Here is a 21,659-nt window from a genome sequence, read left to right as displayed (position 1 = left end):
CTAGTGCCCTTAACTACAGTGCCGTCTCTCCAGCAGACTGAATTCTAAGAGCACTTTTTCCCTTGGTGTCCCATCCCAGCCTATCCCCAGGAGGAGAGAGGTAACAAAGGATGCATAATCACTCCCTGGGGTCTCTGTGACCTTGCCCCAGGGAGGTCCCTGAACACTACCGGTTAGTTACCTGTGAGGGCAACCAAGTGTGGCAGGCAGAGGCGGTTAGCCAAGACGATGAGCTTCATATCATCCAGGTCTGGACTGGAGGTGAACATGCCTGTGTAGAGGTACTCCAACACAGCCCTCATGCAGCTCTTGCTTGTGTATGGAAACACCACCTGAGGTGGGGAGAAAGAAGCAGGCAAGGGGCATGAAATCTAGGGTGGCCCAGAGTTCATCCTGACAGATAAAGACCTGACTTGGTGGGCTGGTCTCTCCCAGTAACCAGCCTTCTGGGCTGTTCCTGAATCTGCTTAGGGAACCCCAATAATCTTGGCTCAGTGACTTGACAGCATTAGATGAGTGGGGGTTCTGGTGCCTTCTAAAGGGACCTAGATTCCTGGCATCTCCCTGAAGCCCCTCTGGTGGGGAGGATCCTTGGAGGGGCCATTTGGGTCAGCCACTCCCCAGAGTCCCCAGTGCCTGCAGGGAACAGCTGAAGTGGGCTACAGAGTGAGCAAAGGGGACCAGCTGGCTGCTCAATGCTGCTGCTCTGGGCCTCTGGGATGGATCACTTCACAGCAGCACAGAAACAAAACCTGCTTTTTTTTTTTTTTTTTTCCAATCAGATGGGAGTCTCTCTGGGCTTGCTGAGAATAGGGTGGAGCTTTAAAATGTGTATCTATGGTACTGAGAAATGCCCAGGGCACACAGGCTCCCTCCAGGGGGCCTTCAAAGAATCCTGGCCCCATATTCTGTATGTCCATCTCCTTCTCCCACTTCAGAGGCCAGTTCAGTTCTTAACTATTCAGCTTTGCCTTCCCTAAGCACTTCCTTCCCAGAAGCCTTAGGGAGCTCATATTTCTAATTCACCCAGCGTGACTGCTGATTGCTCTTGGTTTGTTTTTTTTTTGTTGTTGTTGTTGTTTTGTTTTGTTTTCCAGTCAAGGATCTAGTGAGGCTGGTCTAAGGGGTGGGAATTGGGGGACAGGAGGGGTACCTGGCAGAAGTCAAAGAGCATGACCCCTACCTACTGCAAAGAAATGACAGACGAGCTGGGAAAACTGTGTGGGGATACATTGAAATTTATACATCTGTGCAAAGTAGAGCCTTGTTAACTATAAGATGGAATGATGGGTAACTGATGGTCCAGGAGACAGAGATGATAGAAAACACCAAAGGCTGTCACCTGGCTACTCTGCTTGTCTAGGAGGATAGAAGAGGGACCAGATGCAAGAGAACATTTCTAAGGGCTCATCAACAAATCCCTCAACAACTAGGCTGAGTTGGTACTTGAGAGGGCAGCAAATGAGGAGGAAGATGGGTCAGCTGAGGATGGGCACTGATTAGAGAGAAAGAGGATTGCATTCATTATGTGCTTTTATATTCTATATTTGATGCCCTGACATCTAGAGCCTAGGAGGTCCTTTCCAGCCTAGCTAGCCAGTTCTAGAGCCAGCAAAGGGAATGTCTGCAAGTGGTCCCTCCTTTACCACACTCAAATACCAGTCTACCATTTCCTGTTCCAATCACCCTAGAGTCAGGTATCAAATGACCGGGATACCTTCACCTCTACTTCCTGGCTGACTCCCGCTCTTCTCGGTGTGGCCCCTCTGGGGTGCACCTCCTTGGAATCTCTATCAACCTACCTTGCCGATGGCATTTTCTCCTGTTCTGTTGGTCTCCCCATAGCTCAATAATAATAAAACCCATCTTTGCAGGCAGATGTTGCTGACTGCAGCTCGGAACACGGGCTTTTCCATGTGTCTCAGGAAAGCCACAGAGTATAATTATGGAACCAAGGAACCATCAATCCTGAGTTCCAGACCCACCCTCTTTATTTTTCTAGTTGCATAACTTTGTGCAAGTTGCATAACTTCTCAGGGCATCCCTTCCTTGCATATAACAGGTTCGGCTTGTTATATGTACATCTGGGTAAAATTAAATGAAATATATATAAAAGAGCTTTCCAAACTACTAAGACAGTGTAATTCCCTCTCCTGGGGTATTGAAAAATCCTTGGCTACTGTAAGCATCTCATAAACTTGTTTTGGATCCATCACTGTGCTTAGAACATGACCGGAGCTGAGGAAAGTACCATTAACCGATGCTGTCTCAAATTCAAAGATGTAAATGTCTCTCCCATCCTCTCCCTTCCCATCTCCAGCCTCACCTCCCTGGTAGAACTCTCCACAAATGGCCCCCCAAACATGGCAGCCATCCAGTCACAGCTGGAAATCAGCAGAGGCTTATGGGCGCTGATGGTCCCATCATCCAGGATGAAGGTCACATCTGTCCAGGAGAAGAGGCATCATGTAAGGACACAGTGGATATGCTGGAGAATCAGCCCCAAGCAGTCACTGGGTCCTGACTACCCACCTGCCTTCTGGAGCCATGTGATATGAGAAATAGGCTATAGACCATCAAGCTATTGGCTTGAGCAACAGGACAGCCATATTACCATGGCATTAGGAGCTGAAGCCAATTCTGAATACTAAGGAGATAACCTAGGCCCCTCAGAAAATTTCCTAGAGAAACCCTTCTTCTTCTAAGTGTGTCTCATACCTGAAAAGGTGCCCTTTGCCAAACACTCCTTAACCCGGTTGGTCCGGCGTACGTGGAAGGCCTTGGTGATCTCCTGATTCATGAAGGCCTCGTTGTTGAGAATGTTGGCCACCATCATACGTAGATCAAAGACCTCTAGCAGCTCGGCAATGTGAGCGATATGCATGAGGTCCCGCTCATTCTCACCTAGCTCCCCCGTGTATAGGTACTTGAGAACAGCCCGGAAGGGTCCGGGCTGAATGGAGTTATCCATCTTCACCACCACCATCAGCCGGGATTTGAAGGTCAAAGGATCCTCTGCCATCTCTTCCTGGATACTCACAAAAGCTCGGCTCCAGGAAGACAGCACGCGCCCTCTGCCTGGCAGGTACCCTGTTCCATTACCTCGTAAGATCCCGTCACTGGTTGAAGCCCTAAGGCCAGCTGGACCAGAGCCCCCAGCCTCGTCCACACTCTCACATACGTCAAAGCTGGCTGCCCGAAGCAGGAAGTCCCGCCCATGGTGGTGATGGTGATGATGATGGTGTTGCTCAGGGTGGCTCCGGTGGTCCTCTGGGCGGGGGCCCCCTGGCCCTGAGGGGACCCCCAGCTCCCCCTCACTCAGGTCCATGAGGAATAAGTCATAGAATTTGGAGGAGGAGGTGGAGAGGTAGATTTTGTGGGCAAAGATGCGCACGCGCTCCTGCAGCACCAGGATGACATCCGCACAGAGCGGGTCTTCCAGGAGGTGGGCGGGGCACTCCTCGCTGCTGGAGGGGGGGTCGGGCACCACAATGATGGGGGGTGGTGGCTTGGGGGGAAGGAAGGGTGCTTGCAGTAGAGGCCGCTGCACATTGCGCAGATGAGATTTCCAGAACTGCAGGTGGCGGCGGGAGATGAGTGCAGCCCGGATGGCATTGTCAAAGACGTCCTTGATACCAAACTGGGCCACCACGCTGGTCTCGTAGTAAGGGATCCCCAGCTCTTTGGCCACTTCCCGACCTTTCTCTGGAGGGAGGATTTCATTGGGCTTGATGGGCCTGGTGAGTAAAGAAGGGAAAACAAACTTGTGTTGATGATGGAAGGAGCCTAGCTATTTTCTTCCAGGCTGAAGGGTCCACTCAGCATCTGCCCTTGATCCCTCTCATTTCTGCCTGGCCCTCTGGTCCTTTAGGAGAGCTTCATTTTCTATGCTAGACCCCACTGACTGCCCCGAGTCCAAAGCAGGGCCCGCACCTCCCACCTCTGGTAACCTGCATGCAAAGCTTCACTCGGGCATTTAATCACAGACAGACAGATATCCCTTAGTATCTGAAGAGGTTCAGTTCCAGGATACACCTCCGATTCCATATCTGTGGAAACTCAAGTCCCTTGTATAAAACGTCACTGTAGTTACATAACCTGTACATAGCCCAGTTCTTCTTTAAATCACTTCTAGATTATTTAGAAGTGTTATGCTGTAATTGTTATCATGCCATAGTTAGGGAATAATGACAGGAGTTGGGGGCGTCTGGACATTCGTGTTTACACTGGTTGAGCCCATAGCTATGGGCCCCATCATATGAAGAGCCAACTAAATTAGCACCACAGAATTATAAGGCCCTTTCATACAAATATTCTCACACGTCTTCTCCTCTCTGCCTTTTCTTATGGAATACAGCACAAGACTGTTCCCACAGGGGGTATACAATGACATAGAAGGATGAGCGAGTGAGCGAGCGAGTGAGCATGTTTGTTGTTGATTCTGATGTGAATTTGCTCCAAGTGAAAGGAGAGACATAAGGATCAGTGGGTCTCCTTTCGGCCTGAGCCACAGTGATGCCCTGCCCCCATATCCCTTCCCTCTTGCTGGGCACCAGTACCCCTACCTAGCCAAAGGTCTCCTGGCCCTGTTAACGGCTTCCAGGTCAGCATATCGCAGGTCCAGCTGGCAGCCCACCAGAATGACAGGAGCTCTGGGACAAAAATGCTTGATTTCTGGGTACCACATGGTCTTGACATGGTGGAGGGAATTGGGGTTGGCAATGGAGAAGCACAAAACCACCACATCAGATCTGTGGAGCGGGAGAGAAAAGTTAATGGCATAGAAAGCTGATGGTTGTTTACCTGTCCTTGGAAAGAGGAAAACACGTTTGCTTGCTCCTGTCCTCTCCACTACAGCCTACCCCTGCCTTATGAACCTGTTTGCACACAATATATAATAATCGTGACTATAATTTATGTTGACATTTTAAAGCACAAAGATTCGTTTGGCCACATGGCTATCTCATGAGTTAAAAACTATCACTTGGGGCTGGGGATATGGCTAAACTGAGAGAGTGGTTCCTACACAAGCATGAGGGCTTGAGTTCAGATCTCAGTACTCAGAACATTCACACAAAAAGCCAAGCATGGCTGTGGGCATTTGTTCTTCTCTTGTTTGTTCCTGCTTTACAAAGGGCTGGAGATGTAGCCCTTTGTAAAGTGGTAGGGCACTTGCCTACGATGCATGAGGCCCAAGGTTCAATGTCCAGCATTAAAAGAAAAAAAAAAAAAGGAAGAAAGAAAGAACTAATCACCGTCTCACAGTGAGAAAAACCATCCTGGAGCTGCTCAGAGCTAGTAGGTTGCAGAGCTGGGACTCACACTATGCCTCCTAGCCCAAGATGTCTTCAGCCCCAGGAAATGTCCACCACTGTATCTCCTCTCACTGCAAGCCCCCAAGGTCTTCCCTACCTTCCATAAGCAAAACGTCGGTCTTTGTGGTGGTCTCCAAAGGTGTCCCAGAGGCGCAGGGAGACACTAACATCATCTACCACATCTCGAGAGCGTTCTAGCACCTGGGCATGGGGGAGACAGGACAATGGTTCTTAGGGGCAGATGCCAGCTCAACCCTGATGGGAGGACAGGGCTGATACATGTGTCTTGTACAACCTGCTGTCCACATGACATCTCTGGAGAATACTTAACAAGGGTAATCTCCATGTTGAGCAGAAGCACACTTCTTGCCACGGAAGAACATGTTATTACTTTGGACTGTGATTGCACAGACATGGTTCTCAGCCAAAGTTAGAATCCTAGCCACCGGCTTACCTATTTGTGCTGGCTAGTTTCATGTCAACTTGACACAAGCTAGAGTTACCTGGAAGGAGGGAAACTAAATTGAGGAACTGTCTCCATAAGATCCAGCTGTAGGCTATTTTCTTAATGAGTGATTGACTGGGGAGGGCCCAGCATATGGTGGGTGGTACCATTCCTGGGCTGGTGGTCCTGGGTTCTATAAGAAAGCAGGCTGAGCAAGCCATGAGGAGCAAGCCAGTAAGCAGCACCCCTCCATGGCCTCTGCATCAGCTCCTGCCTCCAAGTTCCTGCCTTGCTTGAGTTCCTGTCCTGACTTCCTCCAGTGATGGACTATGGTGTGGAAGTGTAAGCCAATAAACCCTTACCTCTCCAACTTGCTTTTGGTCATGGGGTTTCATCACAGCAATAGAAACAGTAACCTAAACATCACTGCAAACACAAATGGTCAAAGATACCTCCCTGGGAGTGAACTTCCTTCAGACCTCTCTCCAGAGGCTCCTTCTGCTTCATCCACCTCTGCCCCACCCCTAGACACCTATCTACAGTTCAACATACATAGCATGGGTCCCCCAACCAAGGAGTCTCATAGTCTTACCTCCTGGCATACACGATACTGGTCAATGGCCCACACTGTGGGCACATGGGTGGCAAGCAGCTGGTACTGGGTGAGGGTGGCATTGCAGGCCCGGGCACAGATGAGCCTAGTCTTGCCCACAGCGTTGTCCCCCACCACCACGCACTTGATGGTCTCTACGTTTGGCCTTTCATAATCCATGTCAGAATCCATTAATTGGGACCTGAAATTAATGGCAAGAAAGGAGCTATCAGGACAGTTTGGCATGCTCTACCCCTGAGGACCAGAGTCAGTGTAAGCAGCCCTCCTCCTCGGCTGGCTCTGGCTCTTTGTCAAGCATTGGCACTGACATAAAGAGAGAGGAGTGGGCAACTTTACAGGGCCCCTAGGAAACAGAAGCTCTTTCAGGATGAGTGACACAATACCACCAGATGGATCGCTCCTCTCCCTCTGGTCTCCCACCATCCCGCAGCTGGGCTCCTGAATGGAGGCAGTCTGTGAGAGATTCCAGGGCAGGACCTGCTTTGGGCCTGGCCTCACTCCCCCAGAGAGAGGGAATCGGCTTGGTAGCTCACTCATCCTCTGTTCTCCTCCTCTTCCCTGGGGCTGTAGCAGCATCAGAACAAAACAGCTGAGAGAAGCAGACCTAGGGCCAGGTCCCACCCTTTCCCAGCATGCTCCAGGGCAGAGTCACTTTAAAATTTAATGGACATGTCAGGGCTGGGCAGCAGCTCTCCCTAGATTCCCCTGTCTTCCCCTGGCCCTCTCGGATGGTAAATTTCCAAGACCCAGCCTGTTCACTTCCATCTTCCTACCCTACCCTCTTATTGGCTAGAAGAGGCTTTTCTGACAGCCTGTTTGAGTGGATGCCTTCTAAGTACCTGATGAATCTACAAGCCTCCCCTTTTCTACTCTGGTTCGGTCACGTTGCCCACGTGTCTGCTCAGCTGAAGACCTACTTTGAGACAGAGATGAAGGGAGTTATAGCCCAGAACAATACACTCTGTGGTACATGGGCCTTCCCATACCCAATCTGGGCTATCCCACATCCAGCTCCCAAGAGTAACATCTGCCTCCTTCGAACCTCCTACAGAGGAAGCTTAGACTGGAAGAATGTCATTCCTCCAGCACTCTGAGGAGAAAGCAGACAAATTGTCTACGTGGGGAACTAGCTGCTAGAGGAAGTTGAGGGTCAAGCTTAGCTTAAATTTCTGCCTCAGTTTCCTTCGGTGATAGGCAGAGAAGTAGCTTGTTCATCCTAGAGGGTAACTGATCAGATGAAGAGACAGAAGGCCCTTCTGTAGCTAACATGTCATGTCAGTGGTTAAAAAGCTGAGGCTCGGGATGGGAGACTTTGAGGATACTCTCTCTCCACTGGTGTCTACCAGCCTAGAAGCAAGATGGGGAGGAGGGAGCAGGGGTAGGTCAGGTGCACTCAGGGTCATCTGTGCACCCCTGCTCACTCGTAATGTGCAGCGAGTCATCTCTGAAGTAAGCCTTCCCAGGTCCAGTAAGGCTGAGCGCAGTCGTCCTGGAGGCTGCCCAGGCACTTTATTGCTGAGCCATCAAGACCAGAGCCAAGCCACCAGCAGCAGCAGCAGCAGCAGCAGCAGCAGCAGCAGCAGCAGCAGCAGCAGCAGCAGCAGCAGAGGAGCTCTGTCCCTGGCACGCTGTAACTAGATGCTAACATGCAGGAATGCAGAACTGAAATGCTCAAGTAACAAGGCAATTGGGATTTGCACAAGGAGATGCAGCTCAGTAACCTAAGCAAAAAGGTGCAGCAAGGACTTCTCAATGAGACAGGTTTGTCCTCCTCCTAGGAGACTCACAGGATCCGGATCCCTCCACTAGCAAGGGTCTCCATTAAGCTCTGGCCCAGTCTACATGGCAACTACTGCATCATTACGATGCCCTGCTGGTCCTGTCCACCAGGCCACTGTTACAGCCATCAGCTTTCTGCTTCCTCTTCTCTGTCCTGAACAGTTCCTAGTCTCAGCATCTGAGGGATGTGTGGGTACCAGGAAGAGCCATGTGGGTGTGGTTTCTGCTTTAAGGGGTCCAATAAAAAAAGAAGAGATAAGACAGACTCTTGCCTATGAAGACAGAAACCCACAGGCCAACAGTACGAGGGGCCTGGGTTCTTAAATCCAGGGGCATGTCCAAGTAAAGCTGCTTTATGACCTACCGGGCACACACACACACACACACACACACACACACACACACACCTTGTGATTTTATTTCCAGAGTTTTCAGTAGGGGACAGCGAGACAACAAGTAGGAGAATGGTAAATGTTGCCCATGAGTTTAGAACACAGACTGCTTACATTTCTATCTAATCTGCACACTGAAGCCCATGTCCTCTGACTGCCCCTTCAGACTTCCCTGACACAGCTACCAACTGCTGCTTCCGTTTGCTCATCATCATTACTACATTAGCAACTCCAAGCTTCATTGTCCTATCTAGAAAGAGGCAAACCACTGCATTTATTGTGGACTCAGTCTCTGCCTCCAGAAAATGGGTATAAAGGTATTTGAAGAAAGTTCTTGAATTTTGGTAAATTCATGCCAAGGGAGCCTGGGTGGAAGGAGGCAGTTGTCTTCTTATGTAATATAGTATTATATAATCCTAGATTGCATATCCATATGTGTAATTATATCTCTTTTTAAGATACAGGCTGGCCCAATTAAGCCAGGAGAACTTTTTGCTTAATCAGGCCTGTCTTAAATGAGGATCCTGTCCAGAAGACATCATGGCAATATTAATATAATTTCTGCTCTAGAATATTACCACTTTTCTGGATCGCTGCTGATGCCTGACAATACAAACCATGCAGTGAACTTCCCCACTGTCCCTTTCCGTGTGGCACACTCTTCTTCAGTGACTGGAGACTTTTCTTTACAGTTGTCCCAGCCCCACTCCTTCAGAGCCTCCTGACCATCCTCCACTCTGTCCTGGGTATCACAACTTTCAATTCACTCCATCCACCCCCTTGACAATCCTAAAGCCACTGATATTTTCTCCCCCAACTTTTGTCCCCAAATCACCGCCCCCTCTTCACAAACAGCGTCCTGCACATCAGCTTTTCCAGTTCTTCGTGCTCTGTCCAGCACAGATCCGAAGGTGTGCTCAGATTACCCACAAACCTCAAGGGCTCCCATTCCCACCCCCGCACCCCTACACACATTCTTTGCAGAGCTCAAAAGCCCCCCTTTCCCACCCACAGCTGATAGGAGGCTTGTTCATCTGTGGCTGCCCTAGTCTGGTTGTCAAGGAAACGACAATCTCCCTGGGAGCCTGGCTTGTCTCCTAGCAACCAAATCCCACATCCTGCATCTTACAAAAAAAAATAAATAAATAAAAAAATAAAAACTAAAAAAAAACGTGAAAGGGAGGAAAATCGAGAAAATGAAAGTAATAATCAAGGAAGATGAATAGAAAGGAAGGATCGAGAGGAAAGGAGCAAAGGAAAGGTGGATTTGGAATTAAAGGAGCTCCCACTGTGGAAGCTGACATTGTAATATGGGCGAAGGTGGAGGGGTGGATCCTCCCCACGCAGAAAACGTAAAGCAAGGCCCAAAGGGATCTTAACGGATCACGTTAACAGAAACAGAAGCCTAAATACAAGATAAACCTTTTCAACCCTAGGATACCCGAACGTTAACAAAGAAAGCTCAACATTTCCACCAGTAGTTTGCCAAAACTCAGCTGAACAGATCACAGTGGAGTTGACTTCAAAGAAACAGCCAGCTCCACAGCCGTCAGCAAACACCCCAATTGTACTGGTTTTAAAACAAGAAAACAAAACAAAACAAAAAATGTACACCTCTACCACTCTGAACCTCTTATTTCCCTCCTGACATGCCGCTCTGCACACACAATTTTTTAAAAAATGAAATAAATGGGGAAGGGGGAGGGGCACGACACGCCGATGCAAAACATGTAGTTTTCCCTAAAAACACCCAAGAAAGGTTAGTTTCTCTTCCCTCTGAACCAAGCTGCCTCAGCAAGTGCCCAAGGGAAGAGTGGAGCTCAGGGGAAGTCAGGAGGGACGCAGGCAGGAGAGGGGAGGGCACTGAAGGCTGAGCCAAGGCTAGGCTGCACGTTTGCAGAAGCTGCTTGCAACCCGGCCATAATAGAAATCAATCCTGTACTTACACCACTACATGTGACGGGGTAATTTCTAGTGTAGGGAACACATCTCTTCCTGCTAAGCACGCTCATTTTAGTAAGATGTCTGGGGTCACTCTGCGCGTGCAAGTTGGGGCGCCGCCGACGCTGCTGCTCTGTGCTGGAGCTCCAGCCTCCTGGGGTCCCAGTTCAGGTGCGATCAGAAGAAACTCTGGCACAGGAGCCCAGGTCGGACCGCGGCGCGTGAGCAGCCTGGGGAGCTGCACTGCAGCCACTGCCTCTTCCGGATCAGCATCTCCGCGCGCCCTGGGCGCCCAATGTCATGGAGGCTCGGGGAGCCAGGCTGCGCGCAGCCGCTCCGACCTCCGGCCGCTGGGCCGCGCCGCCGCCCGGCTGCGCTGCAGAGGTTGCCGGCGGCGCGCTAGAGAGCGAGGCGCCGGGTGAGGCCGCCGCACGCGCGCAGCCTTAAGACGCGGAGCGCCGCAGTCCCCGGGACCGCTCACGACCTCCTTTTTTCATTCACAAAAAAAGCAAAGTTGGAGGGGGGCGGTGTTGGGGGGGGGGGGGGAGAGAAAAAAAAAAAGGAAAAAAAATTGCACCCAGGAACGGTTGCTGTGACAGGGACCGCCCACAGCGGCTCGCGGTTGGTGGAAAGGGGAGCGATGGGGATTGGACACCTGGAGGCCACGCCCGAGACACGCCCCCGACCCCGGGCACGCCCCTCTGCTCCTCTCTTGGTCTTTGCGCCTCCTCCCTTTTCCTCTGGGAGCCACGAATGGCCAGCAGCTGACCTCGCCAGCCTCAAAACCTTGCAGGACTCTCAGGCTGGTTTTCCCCAGGAGGCTAGGAAGAAATTCATCCCGCAGTGCGCCCTGGGAATGCAAGTCAGAGGGCCACGGGAAGATTTTCCTGTTTCTCCCTAATTCAGCCAAGCCTCTAACCGCACACAACTGCTCTATCTCCTTGCGAGTACTGGGGGATCTTTCTTCCTGCATTATCCCTGCAGCTCTGACTTCTGGAGCTCTTAGTGAGTTTCTGTATGGATACCTCTACTTTCTTACCTGTCTGCCACCTAGACTTTCTTCAGAGGTTCCCATCCCAACCTGTTGTCACAGAGAGTTCACTAGTATCTTCATAACTTTGCAAAGAATACCATGGAAATATTAGCCAGAGAAACCCTACCTAAGTTCTCTCTGGGTGCTCTTCGGTACAGCAATTCAAGCCAAATATGGTGGCTGTCATCCCCAGCACTTAGATGGGTGAGACAGAAGAACTGTCATGAGCGCAAGACTAGCCTGGGCTACAAAGCAAAACCTTGTCTTTAAACACTAAGATAAAAATGGGTTGAGTCTAGTGCAATCCGTTCTGTTCATCAGAAGGAAGCATCTGTGGTCAAGGCTGGGTTTGGTAGAATGGTCTAGACTGCTAGAAATTACACTTCTTGTCAATTATCTCTGGACAGTTTTTAAAGCAGACTGGCAAACTTCACACGTCAACCTCCCTACCACACTTCCAACTTGCTTTTTGAGAATGCAGAACCATTTTAATGTTGGTTTAGGCAAAATATGATATGAAAGAGAGATTTTTCTACCTCTCTCCAAAGTCAAATAAAAAACTGAATTTTGGCCAAGTTCAGTGGCCAAAATACACATCTCTAACCCCAGCATTGAGGGGATTGAGGTAGGAGAATGGAAAGTTTGAGGTCAACATGTAGGAAGACCCTGCCATAAACGAATACTCAATTTGTATCGTCTGAAATATGGCTCATCTGAGAGTGCATATGACTGAAAGTTGCTCACCCGGGCGCCTGTAGGAAGTGTGCATTCCGGTTCATTTAATCATTGTGCAGTAGGTAGATACTTTCCTGTTCCCCACCCCCACCCCCACCTCCAACACCAACACCAACCCAGAGCTGGAGAGAAGGTTGACAGTGACTGAAAGTGCTTCCTCACACTTCCTGTTCAGACTCAACCTTCATAAAACAAGTACTAGTTCAAATACGTGTTTAGGAAAGAAAGTAGGCTTTGGCACAGAAGAGTCTCGCTTCGTTGTTTATGCTCCTAAGAGTGATTCTACAAAAGGAAAACACAGTAAGACACATCTCTGGCTTCCTACAGCAGGCAAGGGCCCCTCCCCCCATACCCTAGTCTCTCTACCGGGCTCTGCCACCTGGGTGCTCTGGTATCACCTTTCATATACCCTGCAGCATATCACTTGTACAATGCTGAGCAGGCAAAAAGGCCTCTCCTTTGCTAGAGGAGTGTTGGGAGCCGACTTTAGTAGAAAGCGGCTAGATCAACTTTGCAGCCATCTGGAACCATATACCCTGATGAAAGACTTGGTTGTCAAAAGCCTATAACAGCTGAAGCACACTCTGATAAGTATATTGTTTATCCCACATAGCTTGTTTTGCTGTTTAGTGACCCCAGCTGTATGGTGCATGTGGTAAAGTGTTTTCACCTGTGTTCTCCTGCTTGTGTATATAAATACCTCAGAATTCCCTTCAATAGAAGAGACTTGATAAAGGAGACTTGGTAAGAGAGACTTGATCACACCCTGTCTTGTCTCCATTCTTTGAGTCGCCTGCCCCAAGAGCCCCACTCTCTCTCTCTTGACCAGAGCACTTAGCCCCCAAAGCGTTGAGGCAAAGCGTTGAGCCAGAGTAAAGGCCGCAACAGAGGAGAGCTAGAGATGTTTGCCTCTGAGCCTGTAACTAGCCAGTGTCTCTTCTTCTTGGGAGAGAAAGCCAGGCTGGGTCATGGGAGGGTCCAAGATGCAGGTTTGGGGTCCAGTCTTGGACAAATGCAAATGTCAAAGTTGTAAACCTGCTCCTAGTCAGGAGAATGGCCAAAGCTGAACCAGTGATTAGCTGGAGAGGTGGCCTGAATCATTCCCAATCCTGCCTGGGTACACAGTTCCCAATTGCCTCTGCAACTTTTCTTCAAACAGAAGCTGTGCACGATACTTTTATGTCAACTTAACGCAAGCTAAAGTCATCTGATAGGTGGGACTCACAATTAAGAAAATGGCTCCATTAAGTGGAGCTGTAGACAAGCCTGTATTTTCTTAATTAGTGATTGTTGGGGAGGGCCCAGTCTATCCTGTGTTCTGTAAGAAAGCAAGCTGAGCAAGACAGGGGAAGCAAGCCAGTAAGCAGCATCCCTCCACAGTCTCTGCATCAGTTCCTGCCTCCAGGTTCCTGCCCTGTTTGAGTTCCTGTCTTGACTTCCTTCAATGATGAACCATGATGTGGGAGTATAAGTCAAATAAACCCTTTCCTCTCCAATTTGATTTTGCTTATGGTGTTTCATCACAGACAGCAATAGTAACCCTGACTACATCAGAAGTCTTCCTGTCACCTCACCTCTCCAGCATTCCCAGTCAGAGCCCACTTAGTCCTGTTTTGACATGGCACTTTTCCTCCAAGCTGTGCCTCCCGCTTCTTCCCGGGTTTCTTATTTAGCCCTGGGACCGTGCTTGCCTTATCTCTCTGCCCAACATTTCTTTTTTTTTTTTTTTTTTTTTTTTTTTCCCTTTCTCTTTCTTTTTTTGTGATTTGTAGAGGCAGAGTTTCTCTGTGTAGCCCTGGTTATCCTGGAAGTCACTCTGTAGACCAGGCTGCCCTCAAACTCAGAGAACCTTATGTCCCTGCCTCCAGAGTGCTAGGATGAAAGAAGTGAGCCACCACTGCCAGACTTTATCTGTCCAACCGTTCAGTGGCAGATCTCTGAGGCTGGGATTTCTCCAACAACTGGCATCTAGCAGCTCTCACTGTAGCCTCCCATCATCTGAACTGATCAGCCCATTTCTGAAGCCTGCTTCTCCTTGTGTCAGGTTTCCTCCCAGGCCTGGAGTTGCTACTCACCCTGCCCCTTTACCCCCATTCTTCCTTCTATCCTGTTCAGCCCATTTTCTGCAGCTTGGAGTCACCTGCTGCCTGATCCATCACCTCCTCGTTAGCTGGCCATTGGCACTGCCCTTCCAGGCTGCCCTGCAGTGGCCTCCCTCCCTTGGCCCTGGAAGTAGTGCCTCATTGCAGTCTCAGGGATTTCTGCAACACAAAGATAGGTTTCATTCCAGCATTTTCTGCCCCAGACCCCCCGCATCCCTACCCTCAACACAGCTATCTGTGACAGTCCCCTCAAACCTGTCTTCTGATGTCACTTCCTCCTTCCCTCCCTACAGCCAAGCCAGGCCATCACAAGGCTGCTGCCCACTCACAAGCTAGAGGTTTAGCTGGAGAGAGAAGCCTCCACCGTGGTGCTCAGGAAGGTGCACACCTCAAGATCCAGGCTAGCTACAGCACTACCCTCTTTCCATGGCCTCTTCCACCTCTTCCAAGGCCAGCTCAGCTTGCACAGACCCCTCTGTCCATCCCTCCTCCAGCCTGTGTGTTCTCTATGCTTAACCATAGAGCGGCTCAGCCTTCCAGATTGCTAAGCACATGTTCACAGTGCCCATCTCCTCTTGGAGTCACCCGCCATCCCCCAACCAGACCTTATGATATGAGCAGTGGGCCTGCTGTAGCAAGTGGTACCCCTGCTCAGAGCCTGAAACAAACATCAGAAGTACATCTCGAGCAAAGGCTGAGGGATTTTGAGATACAGAGCCTAAGTAAGAAGAGAGAGCCAGGAGTCCAGTGAGGATAACCAGGTTCTTCTCAGCTTCCTAACCAGAGTAAGACCTCCACCAGGTCCCCATGAGGAGGTGTGGCCTTTGCAGGAGCAGCCCTCTGGACACAAAGATGCTCCCCACCTCCTCTACTGGGAAATACTTAATCATTCTTTAAATCAGTCTGGGTGTCACATGCTCGAGGAAGTCTTCTGTCAACACCTACTGTCAACCTCAAGTTCTCCAGACCTTCTCCTGGTGATCCACTACTAACTCAGGACATACTGCTCGCAACTGTGCTCTGTCCCTCTCCCCACCTTTGGAAGGGACATGCATATCCAAAGGGGCATTTATCTATTTGTCATGCTAGTCTAGTGCTTTGACAAGCACACAGCAGATGTTCAGTAAATATTTGACGGGCAAATGAAAGTTTGGGGAGAGGCAGTAGAAAGAGTGGGGCAGAGGATGATACCACAAAGCAGCCACTCACGTGTTGTTCTGAGAGGTCTCCCATGGGCTATACCAGCCTTTTCTTTGTCTTCCCATGATGCTGGGTTCCCTCCAGGATCCTTGTGGAAGCGGCAAAATGGAAGGAAGCTAGATGGGAGGAAACAAACTGGTGAAAGGGGATAGGCAGACTGTGAGTCACGCACGACAGCTGGCTCGAATAGAAGGCTCTACCAGGGCAAGGACATGGCCGCTGCTACCCAAGCTCAGAAGTCTGATAAGCTAGACTGGAAGACATAGGTCCCAGCTATGAGGGCCAGGCCACTCTGAGTTGGCTGAGTGATTCGGCAAAGAGCTGCCAGCTATCAGTGGTAAGAACTGTGTGATACTGGACAAAATTATCTTTTCTGGGTTTGCTTTCTCACAGACAAAGGTCAGTCCACATGACCCCCTCCCCCAAGGTTCACTGACATCCAATACAGGTGCTAAGCATGAAAGGCTAGATGCGATCAGTCATCCTTTGCATGGGAGCAGCTCCAGAGCAAATGAGGACTCAGCAAACATGAGTTGAGGACCACCAGGGCTGGGAATAGACAGGGAAGTCTTTGGAAGGGATGAAACCAGGATTAGCACACAGTGAGGGGAGGGGGAGGGGGGAAGGAGAATCTAATTCTGCAATTATACCTACAGCCATTCTGTCATTATCTTAAGTAATCTCTCCTGTCTTCCACTAGGCACAAGAGTACAAGCCACACTGTATGAAGACAGCGGACGGCTACCCGACCTCACTGTCCCTACCTGACCTCTCTGTCCCTTCCAGCACTGAAAACTCATGTCTCTGGGTAACAGGATCCTAGCTCCTGTCTGTATCCCAGCCCTCTAACCGTCTTGTGCAGAGCAGACCACACAGGGCCACTGGGTGAAGCTAACATAAAATTCTGAGAGTCTAACTCTCTGGATTAATAGAATCTCATGTCCACCTTGGCCCTAGGTGAAATGAACAGGGACATCAGGGGAGATGGAACAGGGAATATGAATGAGAGTTCTTGGTGCAAGGCTGACCCAGGCCCTTGCAACAGGCCTGCAACTACAACATGACAAGCAGATTCCATTAGCAATATGGCAGAGGCCATGCAAGAGGCTTCACCTACTTCCTCCAGGTCTCCTACCCACAGCTGATCACAGACCTCATTAAATGCCTCCTACAGCTCTGAAATGAGTCTTCATTCAGCAGAGAAATTTGAGCTCTTGATGGTTTATGTCTTTCAAGAGCCGTAAGAACCACCACTGATGCCAGACCCTTTAGCATGCCAAAGCAAGATACCCAGAAGCACATGGCTCCAAAACAAGCCTCTTGGGAGGTGGCTTTCTCAGGACAGAATTCTGAAGCCACCATGAGGCAGGCAGGGCTACACCAGAACAAAGATAAGTGGCTCTGCTTCTGTCCAAGAAGGTTAGAGAGAGGACAAAAATGTACCCCACAGCCAGTGCTGCTAGGCCCCCACATCCCTTGGCTTCCCACAAGCATCAGACCTTCCCAGCAAGGGCAGGTGCCATCCTCAGAGATCCATAGAGCTAAGGGGGAGAGGGGGGAGTGAGGCTTTAAGGAAGATGATCACCCCAAAATAGATATGTGTTTTTCACAAGTTTTTTTTTTTTTTTAAATGAGCCACTGGCATCTCTTGCAGCATGAGAAAAAATAGCCTCAACTGTTAACAAATAAAAGATTACAAAAAGATTATTAAAAGCTCCAACTGTTCTCTCCATGGGTGCCTGTGGGGGAGGAGGGAGGTGAGGGAGATGTGCAAAGGGAGCCTGGGTCTCTTCCCAGGCTCTGACCTGCCCTCTCCCCCTGAGCTGCCAGAAAGCAGAAGGAAGGTCTGGGAGGAACCGGCCTCAGTGCCAAAGGCAGGGACATTTGCTTGGACCTTCAGCTACATCCACCATGAGAGCACATTCTTGCTTTCTGCATCTAAAGGCACAGGGCAGCTTAATACAGACCACACTGCAGCTGGGCTGGTTTCAGTGAAGTTGGAGGACTGAGTTTGGGAAGTCAATAGTTGGGAGGCTCCTCCTTTGTGCTAAGGTCAACTTAGCCTGAAATTGAATCCCCTGGGTGTTGCTGGATGACATTAAAGATCTTGAGTTTGAGGCTGTAGCTGCTTTCAACTCTGGCTGCCATAGCATTGCTTGGGGCTACCCAGGAGGGCATGCAGTCCTCACCTGAGTCTCCCTGGAGAGCTCCAGGCTGAAGCCAACAGAGCCTTTTTGTGCCTTTGCCCCATACCGGGAGCCTTCTTGGTACCTGGACCTCGAAGGATGCAGGAACGAGAGTAGTGTAAATACCCTGACACTCAGTTAGTGACTGGGCTCCTGTTCCTGCAGAGGCCTCAGGAGAAAAGATGGCATGGTTGGCGTGGGGGACTCTTGTGAGGTCTCTAGGTCTGATCTTTGACAGGAGAATAAAAGCACCTTAGGTTCTGAGGGACCCTTTTCTCTCGAAGCCTGGGATTCATTCAGACCCAATCCACTCGCCTTTCCAGGCTTGGCTCTCTCTTCTTTCCTTGTTTATCTCCTTTTTTCTTCCCCCGTCCCTCCCCTGCCCTTCTGTAATAAATGCACGTGGTTCAGCTTACATAGTTTACAAGGTGAGTAGGCAGGTGACTAGCCAGGATACCAGGGACCCTAAGAGACATTGTTCAACCCTGAGTGATGCTCAAGGGATAGGGACTACTGACCCCAAGTTTCTTGAGAGGGCTACAGTGACGAGAAACCCTCAGCAGCCCTTTGTAGCCTCTCTGACCTCCTCAGGACTCCACTCTTTCTTTCCGAATGGCTAAGAACTGAGCGAAGAGCTGTGTGGAGATTGCTGACCTACCACTTTGATTGTCACAGACTGAGCTTACCCTGTAGGGTGTGGTCGTGACTGGCTTAAGCCCCCTCATACTAGGGAGCATTGTTTGAGGGAAAGGAGCCAAGCCAGAGAGAGCTGACTCAGGAATCCAGGAACCCAACTTGCGCATGAAAAAGGAGAAAGAGTTGGGGCTCAGAGTTGAAGACTTTCCGTGGGACAGACAGGACACAAAGGCCCTCTGCCCAGACAGGTGCCTGGGCAGAGGACTGCGGGCAGATGCCAGGCTGTTCACTAGGAGCATGTGCCCCAACTTTGGTTGTCTGGGGATTACTACATGTTCTGAAAACTTCTGCTGTTGGTCAGAGACTTATCCTCTTCCTTCTGCTACCGGAAGTGCCAGTGGGGAGTCCTCTGGGAGCCTGAGCTACAGGTAGAAGCTCAGAACTAGAGGCAGCCCCAAGAGGAGCTTGGAGTGGAGGTTGCGCTGCTGTACTTTCCCTATGGGGAGCCACGAAGTCCTAGCTTGGGTCACTCAGATGCAGACCTGAGGACCAGAGAAGCAAGTGAGCTGAGATAGGAAGTCATGAGTTTTGAACCCACACTGCCTCCACGGAAAAGCAGTGGTGTTTCAGGCAGAGGTGGTGTAGGGGCTCAAACAATCCTGCTTGATCAAGATGGTGACCAGCCTATGCGACCCATGGCACGCTGCCTGAGACTTCACATTCTCTGCAAATAATAAGGCTTGTTGGACCACTTATCCCAGTCATTAGCCTCTTTCTCTCATTCACCAAATACATGCTAAGCTCCTTGGGTGCCCAGAGCTGGGCTAGAGGTCATAGAGATTATGGAGTAGCAAGGATGCCAGCAATCCAGGTCATCAAGGGACTTAGCTTTAGGAGAACAATGACTACTTATTCTGTTTTATAGTATACATGCCCAGTTTTGTGCTATGAACTATCTTGTTTAAAATTTTAAAATCCAGTAAGAGTTACAACCACCATCATTATCATCATCTTCTTCTTCTTCTTCTTCTTCTTCTTCTTCTTCTTCTTCTTCTTCTTCTTCTTCTTCTTCTTCTTCTTCTTCATCATCATCATCTTTCTTCTCCTCCTTCCCCTTGGCCAAGGAGGAAATTGAAATGGAAGCTTCCAAAGGAGATAGGTTCTTTTAGGGTTACAGAGCAGGTAGTCAGCATAAAGATCCCCACCAGGCCGAGGAGCTGGATGAGATGCAAATGCCTGGGACAGATGCTCTTGTAAAAGAATATAAGTGTAGGTCACTGCCAGTCTGCTCCATAGAAGTGCATCCCAGCTTTGATTTGTCTGGGGCTTGCCACATGTGAGGCAGTGTTCATGACCTGAACCTCCAGATGGGACTACACAATCCTGGCTCCCTTCCAGTCTTGACTCTAACTCCTTCCAGGTTTTTCTGGCCTTCAACTTCTTATATGGAACTAGATAAATGGCTGATGTCCCCACCACCACACACACCTCCACCCTCTCGCCCTCTCTCCCCGAGTTTGAAATTCTGGAGTGTGATCTTAGCTGGGGACCTCTTTCAGGACACTCTGGGTGGGACTGGAGCTATTCTCCCCTCACAGAGTCCGTAGTATAAGGAAATTTTTGACTATCCAGGCTGTAGTCCTTAACTCTGTGTATACTTGGCCAATGAGGACCTGTTGATCTTAACATTCCAGGAGAGAAAGTGTGGCCTGGGGGTAGGGCGAGAAGGACAAGATAGAAAAAAATTCTGAATTTAGTGCCTGGCACCAAAGTGAATGGCAACGTGGTCAGTGAGATCCTTAAATGGGCTCTTTAGAAAGCCCTTCTGAGTCATCTAGATTCTTGAACTAGACCTGTAGCTCTCTCAGCCTTAGCCCAAGTTCAGGGTAGCCCACATCTGAACTATGGCTGCCCAGCTGGGAAACTTGCAAGCCCCCAAAAGCCTCAGGCTTGGGCCTGATCTCTGAGCTATCCCTCCTTGAGACCAAAAGAGCCTCTCATTCAGCTACTACAACAAGGGGTCAAGTCTTGGGGCAGAAATGGGGGTGTTTGCTGAAAGCCTGCAAGCTCCTGGTCAGCTGGGAATGGAAAGTTGAAAAGGTTCAGGGCAGGAAAGGAGAAGATTTAGAACTTGGACTGTTGATCTACTTCTTTTGGGGCCCACAGATTCTATTGGCTAAAGGATTGAGATTTTCCAAAGTATAAAAGGCCATCCAGGGCTTAGGAGTCAGAAAATGCAAATCTATCCCAAAGGCTGGATACACTGGAACAGAAGGCACTTTCTTGGTACATGTGAGGCACAGGCAGGTGCCCAAATGATAGAAAAGCAAGGGGAGATCAGGTGACCCTTGAAGACCAAGATGACCCCAACATCACAAGCTGTTAATGTGGTCCATCCCAACTTGTGGTCCCTTTGATTAATAAGAATTCAACGGCCTGGGGGAAGTTGGAGAGGATATGGTGTCTGCTTGCCCCACTTCTTACACACCTCACCTTCTATCCTGGCCAGAGTCACAAGGAAAGAGTGGAACCCGCGTTTGGGCTAGTAGCCGCTGGCTACTAGCTATCCTCCTGCCGGCTACATCCACAGCAGGCAAATATCCTTTGTCTCCTATTCTAATCTGGCAGCCACAGGTAGCTGCTAGACCGCAGTCCCAAAGGATGCTACAGGCTGTCAGACTCAGCACCAGGCTCTCCAGCCACCCACTCTTTGTCTTCATAGGTCACTTTTCATAAGAGACCCAACACTAAGAGCAGAGGAGCCAGGCTGAGAGAATCCTTTCCCTTTCTCCAGTACAGTGCCAAGGGGCATAAACTTACCTGCTGTGTCTCCTTAGGAGCCCAGCTGGCCTGTCACTATTTCTTGTCTGTAGACAGTGGTGGACTGGGCCAGGTTGTTAGGGTGGGAATGTGTTAAGAAACAGCAGGCCAATTGGATTTTAAGGTTGGGATCCAAACCCTAGCCTATGAGAAAGCAGGTAAATGCTCTGGTAACCAGGAACATAGCCTGGAGGCTGGCCTCCTGCTCTTACACTCCTACCCCACCCCGCCCCACCCCAGCCTACCCTACCCTATCCTCTCCTCTAGACCTGTACAAAGCTCAGGTAAACCAACTGTTCCTGCTTTTGTCCAGGTGAATGTTCCCAGTGCCTGGCCTGGCTTCTGCCTCCCTTGGAGCCCCAGTCAGCTGCCCTCAGACTCCTTGTAGGATCTGGCCTGTCCTCCTGGGTCCCTGGTGACTCACACTGCTTTGGAATTTCACTCACCAGCATTTTCTGACGC

At 49.9% G+C, this 21,659-nt stretch overlaps 1 protein-coding gene across 3 annotated transcripts in view; it reads right to left on the bottom strand.

Moving 5' to 3' along the window:
* The window catches only part of Rhobtb2 (Rho related BTB domain containing 2), a 29,708-nt gene extending 8,374 nt beyond the window's left edge, over positions 1-21,334 (bottom strand). Inside the window, exons 1-8 of one of the 3 annotated variants that reach the window (XM_076930791.1) lie at positions 21,198-21,334; positions 15,565-15,671; positions 6,353-6,554; positions 5,413-5,516; positions 4,566-4,751; positions 2,719-3,737; positions 2,327-2,445; positions 182-332 (exon numbers count right to left, since the gene is read on the bottom strand). In XM_076930791.1, the coding sequence (XP_076786906.1) occupies positions 182-332; positions 2,327-2,445; positions 2,719-3,737; positions 4,566-4,751; positions 5,413-5,516; positions 6,353-6,554; positions 15,565-15,620 (1,837 nt within the window). In that variant the 5' untranslated portion in view covers positions 15,621-15,671; positions 21,198-21,334. Of the gene's footprint in view, positions 1-181; positions 333-2,326; positions 2,446-2,718; positions 3,738-4,565; positions 4,752-5,412; positions 5,517-5,769; positions 5,819-6,352; positions 6,555-10,490; positions 11,005-15,564; positions 15,672-21,197 lie in introns of those variants that run through there. The other 2 variants (XM_034497653.2, XM_076930792.1) reach the window with 2 other exon arrangements.
* Between the last annotated feature and the right edge of the window lie 325 nt (positions 21,335-21,659).

Source organism: Arvicanthis niloticus, chromosome 3 (assembly GCF_011762505.2).
Source record: "Arvicanthis niloticus isolate mArvNil1 chromosome 3, mArvNil1.pat.X, whole genome shotgun sequence".
Taxonomy (NCBI): Eukaryota; Metazoa; Chordata; class Mammalia; order Rodentia; family Muridae; genus Arvicanthis; species Arvicanthis niloticus.
This window is presented reverse-complemented; position numbering and strand designations above follow the sequence as displayed.